General features: G+C 39.2%; 1 protein-coding gene across 4 annotated transcripts in view; it reads left to right on the forward strand.

Moving 5' to 3' along the window:
- The window catches only part of AP2A2 (adaptor related protein complex 2 subunit alpha 2), a 45693-nt gene that overhangs the window by 3683 nt on the left and 28218 nt on the right, over nucleotides 1–13792 (forward strand). For all 4 annotated transcript variants that reach the window (XM_040066062.2, XM_040066060.2, XM_040066061.2 and 1 more), the window contains exon 2: nucleotides 9958–10026. In XM_040066062.2, the coding sequence (XP_039921996.1) occupies nucleotides 9958–10026 (69 nt within the window). The remainder of the gene's footprint in view (nucleotides 1–9957; nucleotides 10027–13792) is intronic.

The raw sequence follows: 13792 nt of genomic DNA on the forward strand, positions 1-13792 counted from the left end.
TTAGATGTCTGTCAGTTTGTCAGTAGATGTATGGACTTTTCTAGAGACTTGCTTGTTTGGATTGTTTTGTAACATACATTAATTACTACAGTAAGTAGGTTTTTAGTCTATCTTTCATAGGCACCAGAGAAGAGACAAGAAAATTACAGGCTGAAAGCCAAACTGCAGTACTTGATTAGGATAGCCCAATTAGTTAGTGCTTGGTTGGTGTGACTGAGAAAATGGTTAGGTGTGGCCACGCTGTACAAAAGATTGTGGTGGAGTGGAGCTGAAAGCTCTGAATGCTGTGGTGTGGTGAAATGCTATCCCAACTCAGGAGTTCAGGTCAGGAGGAGTCCTTGTCACTGCATGGATTATGTGCCTCATGAACTAAAACCTAACAAGATCTGCATGTGTTATAAGCATATGGACTCCTGCAAGAAGTATTTATTCTTAAATAGTATAAGTCTTTTCTTGTGTATGTAGAGCGGCTGAAGCCATTTGGCTTATGTAAAATGGTGCTTTATAAACTCTCCAGCTGTCTTAGCTGACAAGACACATCATCAGGAGTTTGTTTTCATTTTTGTTTGATACAGCTTTATGCTTATCTCACAATGAAATACTTTTAAGTCATTTGTCACTCAACCTGTTCTGCTGCAGCACCAGTGCTATCTACTATTCACCCTGAAAACCAGGAAAGCTTGCTTTTCTCTTTTCATTTGTAGGCTGTAATGTAGAAATAGTTTCTATTTACGGTATTAAGTGTATTACTGGTAACCCCCTGCTTCAACAGTAAAATTGGGAAGCCAGTTCCTCTTGGGTTGATGAAATGTGTCTACACAGAGGCAAAAGCTGCTTCTGTCACAGGTTTGGAGGACAAGACAGTTCTTAATTTCCCTCACTAGGTAACTGTCTTACTGTTTCAGTTTCGCCCCAGAAGTTGGACTGATGGAGGAAGGATTCCTTAGTTTGTTCTCCAAACATTTCTTTGTGTGTTTTCTTCCAAGTTACTGTTTCTTTTTCCTCAGGCCATATTTTTTTCCTCAAAGAAAATCCAGCAAATATAATAAACAAAGGTCTGTCTCTTCTTATAGAACTTAATGCATTCAATTTTCATTGTACTGGACAAGGGATAGTATCCCACAGCTGAACCTTCCCAAATGTATCTTTGCTTCACTGCTTTGGGACTCGTGCATCAGGTTACAGATCAGCAAGTGGAGACTGACAAAAGATGGTTCAGTAAATTCATCATATGATGATCATCATTGAATTGATGCTGGGTTATGAAGTGCATTGCAGGTGTAGGTGGGAGGGACATGTACATGGACTGAATAATATGTGCAGAGTTATCTGTTCTCTGTAAGAACAGCCACCCAGTGAAACAAACTTCACACAGAGCGAGTTGAGCGTGTACAGCTTGGTTTAGTTACCTGTAAGTAATTATTATATGTCAGTAATAAGCTTTCACTGTGTAGGCTAAAGCTACTGCATTGCTCCTTTGAGGTGTGGGTTCTTGTTTGCATTGCAAAAGTGTCATGCTAAAGTTGAAATACTTCTCTAGACCGAGACTTTTTTTACATGCATTCTTAGATTACTTACCTTTCTGAAGGAATTGAAATGCAAGGCATCTTGGTTTGCTCTCCTATTGCTTTTGCAAGGCTGTGGCAGCACATCTAATATGGTCTGTTTCTGGCCTGAAAAAACAGCCCTAAGAACATGCTGCTTAGAGCTATAATAAGCACTAAGGCTTGCATTACTTGCTACTATTTGCAGGAGAGTGATTTAAGGAAAACACAATTAGCATGAGATTAGTCTGAGAAGGATCTCTAAACCAAAACTGCTGTTCTTCCCATGGCTTCTCTGTCTTGGCTTGCTACTGTTCATTGCTGAGCTCCAAGGGGCTGGGAATTTTTTGTTGCTTTTTTTCTGTTTGCCTTTTTTTTTTTTTTTTTTTTTTTCCCCCCAAACACTTGTTTAAATTGTGCGTGTTTGGCTTAAGGGAGAGTAATGGAGGAGAGATAGTAAAGCGCTAGAATCTTTCATGTGACATCCAGCCTCTCCATTAGATGCCCTGGACTGCTTAATTTGATATTCTTTATCCAAAGACTGCCCATCAGGACTGATAAGAGGAAATTAAGGACTATTGCAAAGACTATTAACATATCTGCATTAATTAATGAGCTCAAAAGGATTTTAAAGTCCCTGAAACAGTAGTTTGGAAGTGATAGCTAAACTAGGATAGGCCTCAAACTGTTCTTCTCTTTGAAGATGAACTGAGGTAGAAGAGATGACAGTGACTTGTAATAAAAAGCTCAGTGTAAATACTGCTTTAGCTTGTTGGAAGGAGTGTAAGGGAGGGTAGCTCTACAGTGTGAAAAGACTGGTCAAGGAAATGACTACTTGGATGCTGCTCAGTCAAGGAAGGAGGCAGAGCTGCTTTGTGTGCACTTACTGTTTGCATATCTTTTTGGCTTAAAGCTTCTCTTTTGATAGGAGATAGTGTCGTTTTGCCACCTCAATTGCCAGATGTTCTGCATGTCACAAAGTCACTTGGATATGAACTTCCAGTACACTTTCAGTTATTGGGGAAAGATCTGGTCTTAAGCTAGATACTATTACCTGGTTACTTCTCAAATTTTCTCTTAACTTGTGATGCTTAGTTAGAAAAAAATAGCCATGGTAAGCACCTAAAATCATTAAACTTGTATTAAATTGTTGCAGTTTATTACATCTGGATTGGAAAGCTGCTTTTATGCTCTTATTTCTCTCCTCGTGAGGACAAGGGGTTAATGGACTAGTGGATTACAGTAAAGCCTGTGGCTCCCTGCTGTTTCCTGAGAAGTGTTGTTATATGGGGGCAAATCTCTAGTGGCATAGTGGAGGAAGAAGTCAGTTCTGTGGACAGTAGTTCACTTACTGGGCAGAATATTAGAAAATGTGCTCTACGAAGTTGTAAAATATCAGTAGGTCACTACTCTCTGTCTTTAGATATCTAATCACAGCGGGATGTCCCAAGACACAAAACTGCCTTTGTGCCGTTCATGATCTTCGACATGACAGACAGGCACATCTTTCCTTTGATCAAACAGATCTTGTGGAAGGACAGCATGCACTCCTGGTTTTGTTCTTAACAGGATGTTAGCACGTCAGTAAACAGAAAGCTTCTTGTTCTGCAGCTGTTCACAGGTTGATTTGCGAACAAAAGTGAAGCCGTACTAACATTTTGTAAGGGTATTCAGTATTCTATTGTAGTCTCTTTGGATTAGTTGTGCAGTGAGTTTGTAAACAATAGCACCAACAAGCTCCTTCAGACTACATACTCAGGTGGAGCTGGAGTTTGCACCTCTATTGTAGCACCCTAGATAATTTAACCAAATGAAGGAGTCTATGTAGACAGACCACTCTAACGTATTGCTATGCAACCTGTCTGCCTTTCTTTTGCTCTCTTCCCTGCTGTGCTAAAGAGGCAGCCGAGAGATTAGGGAGAGCTGGAGGATGGATTTGGTGTTTTACTTCATGAAGATCATGATCTACATAGCAAATGGCTAATCTATCCTCTAGAGCTGTAACATGAGTATCTGTCCCGCTGGCAAGTAAAAGTAGTGGTTTAATTTACTGATATGAGTAAGTATTATAAGAACTCTTTCACAAAGGCAAGAATGGAGGCACTGATTACCCTTATGCATATTTTCTTCCATCTCTACCATTTTTACAGTAGAGACACTATTATTTGTTTTGATTTTTCCCTTTCACCAGCTTCTCTGTTCCCTAACAGCAGGGTTCAAGAACGTAATGTAATCTTTGCATCCTGCTTGCAGGCTGTTTTAGTAGTAGAAAAGGCAGGTGGGTCATTTGATTGCTTTATGCCGACTAAAGTGTGTTTAGACAGTGAATGGGTGAACTTGGTCAATACTTGGCCGTGTCTTCTGCTGGCACTGTCACTCGTGGTAGAGCTGACATGACAGCCTTTAATAAACCTATCTTGCTTTTGGCTATCAGGCTCCCAAACTGACCTGCAGCCATCCAAGGTAGTAGCAGGAATGTGTATACCAGGGTGAGAGCAGTGTCTAGGAACTGTCTGCAGCTGTCTCTTAAGAAGCACAGCCTTGAATCAAAGTGACTCTCAAACTATCAATGTTTTGCTGAAGGGAAGCTGGGTAGCAGTTGGGCTGTGCTGTCTCTCCCACCAAAGTGGCCAATCAGCTTGGATGCTCCTAAAGTAGAGGCTAAGGAAAACATAACCTGAAACATTCTTATGTTTGGAAAACAATGACTCACAGCTCTCAGGAAGATGTCTAACATCAGCTTTAAAATTGAGAAGTTATCTTTTATGTAAGAACTGTGTTCTTCCCAAGTAAATGTTCCTAGCCATTAAGGGATTCAGAGAAGTTCCTGCTCTTAACCTTGGAGGTATTTGTATTCTCTCTCCTAAACAGAAAAGTAGACTTGTCCTCTCTCTTCAAGGCCTGTTTGATAATTGAATGTGAACAGAGTTCATGTTATATTAGACCTATATAGTGCCACAAAAAGTCACACTACTACTGGCCTTCAAGAAGCATGACAGAATTTGTGGCATGCTTTTTCCATGTGCTGACAGAGCCTCCTACCCTCTGCTTTATAGTTTATGCCAGCAGTGGTGCATCTGTAAGCATAAACTGTCAGATGGCCATAAGGCATGTAAGGTTAAGAGGTCTAACACAGTGTAGCAGTTCTCACCTGTACATAAATTCAAAACAAATTATTGGCTGGGCTCAATTACACTGGCCTTAAGCAGATCGGAGCCAGATGAGTACTAAACATCTAAACTTTTGTAAAGTGATTTATTTATTTGTTGCTTTAAAGGTTGACAGTATGCCTGTGTCTCAAGGCCTCGGCTGCAGAAATCTACTCTGCTCAGTATTTGTGTTATTACTGATAAAAAAACCCCACTTTTCCATTCCTTTGGGAAAGAAATGTGTAGGCTTGGTCAGAAATATATTAAGTAGCTTGTATGAACGTTAAGAACTAGTAGCAGTTCTGAGGCACAGGTGGGCTGTATGCCTCAAACTTGCCTTAAACAGTCTGCATTTTAGTATGGCAACAAGTTAATCCTGATAGAGCAGGTCACTGTCTGACTGAGCCAAAGCAACCCACTAATTCTAACCTGGAAGCACTTCACCTTGTAACCCTGCTTCCAGGTTACTATTAAGATATGTCAGGTGTTCTTTTCAAATGAATGGACTCAACAAACCCCTTTCCTCTGCTTTCTCATTCTTTTCTCATTCTTTAGGTGGTAATTCTTTGGGTTGTAACTCCAGACAGAGGAATGGAGGTGTATTTATGCAGTACTGAAGTGCTGACTGTAGCCTGGATTACTGGGAAATACAAGAATAGTAATTGGTTCTTTGATGAGCTGCATGACTTACGATGTTCTCTACTCTATCTTTGTTAAACAAGATGGTAATTAAAGATAATACTGCTCTGCAGACTAAATTTACCTTGTCTAAGGAAGGCAGTAGGCAGCATGATGGAGTCTGAAGCCTGACAGCCTGCCAAATATGAAGTAATCACCCATAAGCACCTTGGACTGTGTTGTGCCCGGGTACCTCTGTGCTCAGTACTCATCTTGGAGAAGAGGAGCAGCACTCATACACTATGGCTGTAAGGCTACAAACACTACATGTCTTTGCAGCAAAACAGCAACCCAAAGCTTACTGACTTGAACTCACTTCTTTTAATAACTTATTATGGATATTTAATGATTTTAAAAAAGTAAAAGTCTGAATAAGTGAAAGTGAGAAGGATACGGCCTGAACTCATATGGAACATAATCTTCTTGTGCTGTGGCTTAACTACTGTCCTACCCAGCAGTCTGTACACATAACATGACCATTATTAAAGCCTCTCCAAGCTGAATGGTGTGGTTACAGGACATTTTGTTGGTATACAGCTCTGATAGTTTCATGAGACTGGGAGCTGTGTAACAGCCTGAAAGTCTGGCAGAGCAATTACCTTTGTTAGCTCTGAAATGTAAACCTCTATTCGTGCAGCATAGCACTCCTTCAGCTATCATCATCTTCCTTTTTACTGTCCTAAAGACTACTTGAGTGTTTCTAGAAATGGTAAAAATAAAATATGCATGTAGAAGTTATTCAGTGAGTGTTGGCAAGTCAGAATAATGTGATGAAAACTTCTCAGTTAATCAAACATATTTTAACAGTGCCCTCCTTTCAACACTTAATGGGACAGAAGATATAGATAGAAATTAGTCCTTGGTTTATGATACTTCTGTTTTCTTTTGTCCTTTACAATGGAAGGTGTTTTCCTCTGTGAGACTGTGTTTTGCTTTGTCATCGTCTAATACAAGCAGTTAATCATGTTTCAATAGGGTTACTGTACAATATAACTGCTAGAGTTGAGGAAATTTGAGGTTAGGTACTTCAGCCTGATTTTAACTTGTGAGTTGTCCTCAGCATTGTGTGATTGCCCTCAGTGACATTCCACACTTGGTTTGCTGATGCTGTTCTTTAAAACTGCAATTGTGGGCTTGCATAGACTGTAATTAGTAATAAGGTGAAAACTCAATTGTTCAATGTGATCTCCAGTATACAGAGTTAAACTTTTTATCACCTGCGAATTGTTGTGCTGATTATGTTTGGTCACACTGTGGATGAGATCATATACTGCCTTCAAAATAGAACAGCCTGACGGAATTATTTGAAAAAGGCTTTTGTTCATATGCTAAGCAAGATTTAAAATTTGAGAGAATAAACCTTCAGATGTGACTCTGGGTGTTCTTGTCATCTCAGCTGTGTGCATGGGGGTGGGATTGCCATGTTTGTGTTGCTGAGCCTGCAGACTGTTTCTACCAAAGGTGCTGACTTCACAAATTCCTGAAGTATTTTAGTCAGGCTTTGCTTAATGCTCTGTTGCTTACTTAGGACACAAAGGACCCAATTTCTAACAGTAACTGGTAATCTGTGACTGTAGCAGGTAAATAATGCTGCTTGAAAGGTTTGACAGGAGGTTTTAATGGTTTTAAAAAAGTAAAAGATGGCCTTGATTTCATCTTGGGATAAGAAAAGCTATAGCTGTTATGTATTACTGTTTCTCTTTCGTCATCCTATTTTAACATTTTAAAATTGTCATTAGTACCACGCTTACTGAAGTTAGAGAAACAATTGCTAATAATTCAAACTAAATATTGCAGTTCACTTTCCTTACAAACATAAGTTAAAGATACAGAGCAAAGACCTAGTTTCTAAATTTAAAGAACTGAATATCCTACTGAGGCTAGCAATGTCCCAGACTGAGGTCTATATTCTTTGCCCTGTTAATGTAAATGAAATACAAAATCTCCAGACTTGGTGGTTGTGTCTTAATGAGATGTGCTCTTCTCATGGTAAAAGAGAAAATAAACTAATAGCTTTGGGAGACTAAATTTTTCATCAGAAGCAGATGTATGGCTGAAAATAAGTTAAGTGTTTTCAAGTCTTTAAAAAGAGATAACTTATAAAATTGGAGTATTGTTTATTTACATTTGCAGCTTTTTGCGGTATGTTACTGTGGCCCCTGTTCTCAGAGGGTGGACCTTGGAGCAAATGACTTGCTTCAGTCTAGTAATGAACTCCTAATGCTGGCAAGTGCCCTAGGAGCAAACACTTGAGTATCTCTGCTGTGTGCACAGGACAAGTAATCCAATTAAGACAAATCTAAAATCTATAAAGGAAGACACTTCAGGTCTTAGATTGTACGACTTGCTGCTCATTTACACAATAAATAGTGTTACTACTTTAAAACAAGCTTTCTTTAGGTTGACAAATTAAATTAGAATAAGTCATTGTGTTGCATGATATATTAGTGAGAACTAGTTAAACTTTATGATTCCAACAGATGCATCTTTATAAACTGAGGAAGCTACGCTGTGTTCTCTAGCCTTGTCATTCTAGAAGTTAATTGGAATTTCTAGGTCAAATCTGCTTTATCTGGAAATCAAGGTGCATACAGATAACAACTACAATTTGTTTCGGAACAGGTATTGTACATTATTGAGCTTTGAAGTTGAGGGTTGTTTTTTGCCCTGTGGAGTGCCTGCCAGGGCACTCTGCATTACAGTCTTTTGAGCAGTGGCCCTTACACTAACACTGTTGTAGGATGGAAAAAATCCATTTTAAGCGAATATGGGGGGTCTGTAGGTATTTTGTTAAAAGGACAAGGCAAACTGAAGTAGTTGCTTCTATTTTGGGCCTATCATTTCCGTTTGTACAGTGTGCTGTGGCTGCTCCTTGTCTGTTCTCTTGTGACCATTGTTAGAGGCAGATAATACAAACCTGTTCTCTGTATCTTATGCAAGAGTTGGTTTCAGAAGTGCTTAACTTCAGTTTATTTTTTTGAGTCTAAGTCAAGAAATTACAAAATGTAGATTCATTTGTACTTGGCAAGGGATTCTCTTATACTTTGCTTTTGAGCTATCCTAAGGCATTTGTTTCCTTGAATTACTTAGTCACCTTTCATAGGGCTGTAAGATCCCCAAAGGAATCATAAAGGGAGGATTAACAGTTTGAGGATGACACAGGCTTTTGGACATGCAAATGTAGTGGGATATTTAAATACTGTGAGATCTTTCTGTTGAAGAAAGGGGTGAGATTGGAGGTGCTGTGGAATGCTGGTCATAATCTGTTCTTCAAGCCTTGTCACATCCCCTACTTGGACATTCATGGCTGTAGCTGTGATCCCAGCAGTGTGGGGAGATGTGTGCTGTGAATGCAGGGCATGTGATCCCCACGATTAATAAGGTTGAACCATTTTGAACTGGGGCTAGGAGACTTTTACTCATAACCTTGTCGCAAATACATGTGATGAAGAAGGAAAGAAGCTGTCATCTTCTGCTGCTAGCTGATGTTTGGAATACTTGAAACTGCTTGAAACTCTGGGAAAATGCACAAAAGTTTTAGACTTGTTGAAAGTTTGAGTAGGTACAGGTCTGAATTCACAGAACTAAATGGCCAGTTCTGCATTGCTGAAATCTAATTCACTTGCTTCCCTCAAATGACAGACAGCTGATCACAATGCCTAAGCTGGCTGTTCTACCCTTCTGTGCTCCTACTCACATAAGAGACAATGGACCCCGATGGCTGTAGGATCTCAGTCACCAAAACCTAAAATGCTAATGAGTAATAAGCTCATTTATTTTAGTTCGGACAATGCAAATATGACTTGAATAAGTTTGCATTATCAGAATTTAAACTGCAGATGTTTCTCTATGCAACTTGAATTGGTACTAGAAATTCTAATACCTTTTCTTGGAATCAAAAGTTGATCTGAAATACTGATGGTGCTGAGAGGCATAAGATTGCCAAGTCATCTGATAAAGTGTGAATTTTAAATACTTCCGGTTTTCACATGATTTCATGAGGTACATTGGAAGTCTGAACTTGTATCCTAACTGTGTGAGGTCCTGAGTCTTTAGACTCCTTGTGAGTTTACTGCATTTCCTCTTCAATCTGTTAAGAATTTTTTAAAGCTGTTGAACTGAATGACCGTTCAACAGAAAATAAATTGGCTTTTCCGTACGGTGAGGAATAACATGCTTGTTTATAAGATTGTGCTTAGGAGACTCACTCCTTCAAAGCACTGTCAATTTAGTTATCACATAGGAAGTAAAATTCTTTTCTCTGGGCAGTTTCAGGAATAGAAGAACTGGAGCATTTGTGAAAGTCAGTAGCAGTGGCATCTCAGGTTATATGCAAGTGGCACTGTCTAAAGTCTGCAAAGCTTCTTGAAACAGGGACGTCCTTAGGGCTTCTCAAATTCCTGTATAAAGTGATGCTTAAGTTACCACTGTTTGCCTTTAGTTCCAGTGATGGAACTGGAGAATAATAACTCCTCCTGATGTTTGTACGTTCACAAATGCGCATTTCTGTTTGGGTGAAAAGATGCTTTGCGTGGCAGAGGGATGTCCAAAGCACTGTGTCCTGATAAGTGTTCTTTTCATTTCAGGCAAAAGTAAAGAGGCGGAGATAAAGAGGATAAATAAAGAACTAGCAAACATTCGGTCAAAATTTAAAGGTAAGTGACATACTACTCTATATATATTTCCATATGACATTCTTTTATGGGTTTTTGTTTGTACATCCTTGGACTTCTTTTGTTAACTTCTGACTCAAGCAAAATGCTAGAGCAGTGTGTTAGAGTAACTGTTGAAAATGTTCTCTTAACTACAGAGCCTTCTGACAGTCTTGTGATTCTTGGCCATGACAGAAGCAAACTCCCTCATCTATCAAAGAATTGGGCTACTGGTCACAAACTATTTCTAATACTTGGCCTCCTAACCACGTGACTACTCAGCCTGTTTGCTTCCTGAAGGCTGAGGCTGTGAATAGTTTGAAGGAATATGGGTGGATGTAGTTATTTCCAGTAAAACAGCATCTGTTTAAACTTTTCTTCCTTCCCCCTTCTTCAGCCCTGAGCCCTTTATGGAAATAATGGGTTAATCTGTCTTCTAGCAGAATTAAGATTAAAATGTGTAGTTGCTGAAGCTATATATCTTGACCACAAGCAACAGCAGTACAAATTATTCATATGAAACCAAGGATATGCTGTAACTAATTCCAAAGGCAGCAATTACCTTTTGAACAACACAAGGTAAAACTCTTGCTGTTAGCTGTATTCAAGTTGTGTATGTGGTTTCAAAGTTGAAAGATTCTGAGGGGTAGATGGGATGCTTTTAAGTGTGTTTTAAGGAGTTATAACAGTAGTGGCTGTGGCAAGTTCTGTTTAAATAGTTATGGGTCAGTGTGTGTAGTTAGATAACGCATTGCAATGTGGAGATCATATATGTGCCTTCAGACTCTGCTGGATTTGTAGTAAATTAATTTACTTTAGTTGCCTGTCCTGGCTTAGACTAACATATCTGTTTGGAATGCTCGATGATTAACAAATAACTTCCTGAACTTTGTATGATCTGTGGCTGTATTTTAAGTGGTAAGTCTCTTAAAGGTATATGGAGACCTTTAGAAACCTGAGTGTCATCAGCAGTTTAGAAAGGAAAAGTTAACCACAGTGCAAGATACTCAAGAAATTCTTCTAAATTAGAAGCCATCACATGCCTTTGTTTACATTTTTCTCTTAAAAAATAGGTAAAAGTACATGAACAGTTAATTCTTCTCTGCTTACTTGTGAAACAGGGGAGAAATTATCATAGGAATCTCTAGCTATGTAGAACCATAAATCAGGCGGTGATCAGAGAATAGAGGTGCTTTCAGCAAAGTAGTGTCATAACTTTAACCTGCATACCTTGTGTAGCATCCTTTAAGCGCTATTTAAATAGTTTTGAATGAAGGTCAGTATATGCTCATTCAGTAGCTGGAGTGGAAGATGGCTAAACCTTCTTGTAGCTGATTTCATTATGGTTTATTACTAAATCTGTATGGATTTTGGGTGGAAATTTTTAATTACCTTGAGACAATAACTTGGTGAAGCCTGAGCAAAAACATAAATGTCACAATTTGGAAAAAGGTTGCATTTAGACAACTTGTTGTGTGACTGCTTGAGGCCTTGAGAGTGTGAAGAGCTGATAGCTGTGTTATCTTTCTGCTGCAGGAGTCCCACATGGACTTCATACTGTGTGGTTCTTCCTTGCAGAAAGGCTACATAAAAATTAAAAAACCTTCATATGCATTTTATTCTTGGTTTAAGTGGCGTTTACTCAGTTTAGCCCAGTTTCTTCTCATGTAGCTCTGACCTTAAAATGTTTTTAAATAGTTTGGATTAGGACAAACGTGTGATTGTGAATTTAGGATGAAGTCCCTTGCAAGATAACTGTGGTGAATACTGGTGCCCTCAGTTACTGGCTCTACCTGGCCAAAGATGCACCTTTTGGACTGGCTGCATGGCTGTAATCAGGGAAAGATCCAAGAAACAAGACCTCTTGACAGTGAAATTCTTGCTTGACACTAGTGTAGGAGTCTGGTCTACCTCTGGGCCTTTGTATGCTTCAGCACATGCTGTTGCAGTATCTGGATTCCCATCCCATGTAACTTGCAAGGTGGATTCTTACACTGTTGCAGTGCCTCAATGTTTCTACTTTTGTTCTAGTGTGCAAGTAGCTGTCAAGCCTGATACCTGCCTTATGTTTGGATAACTTGGTGTTTAAAATACCCTTGTATTTAACAGGCTGGGATAAGGTTTCACATCTCTGGACAAGCGATACTTTCCTTGACCTGATGGAACTTGTGCTGTAGCTTTGGGTTCTGATGAGCTTTTGTACACCAAGCTCAGCAGGAATTTAGAATCTCTCTATTTAAGGTGACCGTGTCTCTTGTCTAAGCGTAAGGAAGCTCCATTGCTGAGGTCACTGTGTCCTTGACGGTTGCTTTAAATGCTTCTGCATTAACTGAGATAAGAAGAATGTAGTAGAGAAACTACACCAGTGTGATAAAGGAGAAATTGTAGGAATAAAGTGTGCAGAGATGCTATTCCTTTTGTTTTACGTGTTTGGACTGTAAGCTCATTTTGCTCCCATGCTTCAACCAGACTGGAAGTCTCAGTGTCAGAGCAGTAACTGCTTTGGGAGTCAAAAAATATCCGGTTTATTAAATCGTTATATCACTTTGATCTCTCATACCAGAATTTGTGTCTTAGTGGAGCTGCCCACAAATCTATAAGCTGTTTATGCGGTCAGAGGAACTTTGTTCTCTGCTTGATTTGGACTTTTGCTTTTTTCCCTGCTCTGGCATTAGAATTTAGTTTTGTTCTGATTGTTTAGTAGGATTTGTGTTACAGGAGTTGCTGCTAGATTTTAGACATGTTGAAATATCAGTTGTTAATAGTTGCTTTTTTTTCCCCTCCTTTTTTTTTTTTCCTTCTGCTGACTTGGTTTTTCATATTTGAACAAATCTTCTTTATTTTCCCAAAAAACACATTAACCCTTTGGAGGAGGTTAAGATAAGGTTCTGAATACCTGTTTTAAACTTAAACTGCGTAACAGTAAATTCAGTAAATTGCTTTCCTGGCAGGCTGTGAAATATATTAAGATGGGCTTGCTTAGTCACACTGTCTTCTGATCATGTGTGAAGGCAATCACACAGTAAAGTCATAAAGTGTCTTCAGTGACATACTGTGAATTTTTCGAAGTAAAATCAGGCTTCAAATATGACCTGAGTTGTCGGGCTGCTCTTTGTTCTGGTGCTAGTAGTATGGTAGATAAATACCAGTTAATGTATTTGTATGGGTTGTTTGGCACAAATATTCAACATTTGATGTAGAGGGCTTGGACTATCAGTCATAAAGAAGTACAGATCTTGTCTCAAAGTATAACTACTTTCATAAAAATCAAATTCAGTTTCCACATCCTCTGAGCTGGTAGTGGCCTTCTGATACAGTATATCCCTGAATTGCTGCCAACTGCATGAACAGAGGTCAGTGTCAGTGTAGGAAGGAAGCAAAGAAACAGTGTTGTCCCTTCTGTTTTGCAAAAGCCATTACTGTGCTTTTAAAAGCTAAGATTTTAAGGTAACAATCAGCCATGTGAAAGCTAGTGAGATTAGACTTGTCAGGCTTCCTTATCTGCCCCCAGTGAACATCCCAAGAACTGAACTGCTCTCTTGACCCCTCTTGCTGGTAGCAGGCTCAGTAACAGCGCAGCACACTGGCTTTTAAGTACACTGAGTTAGACTGAGAAGCAGGTGCTCTTCATTTAACTTATGTTCCAAACTAGAGCTGGAAGCTGCTGCCTGAGAGCCAAAAGGGTCTTACAGTACTTTCATGCCTTACTTCTTTCTTTTCTGAGGGCTGTGTGGAAGAAATGTATGAACAATGAAAACCAAAACTTCTG

This window comes from Hirundo rustica, chromosome 6, assembly GCF_015227805.2.
Source record: "Hirundo rustica isolate bHirRus1 chromosome 6, bHirRus1.pri.v3, whole genome shotgun sequence".
Classification (NCBI taxonomy): domain Eukaryota; kingdom Metazoa; phylum Chordata; class Aves; order Passeriformes; family Hirundinidae; genus Hirundo; species Hirundo rustica.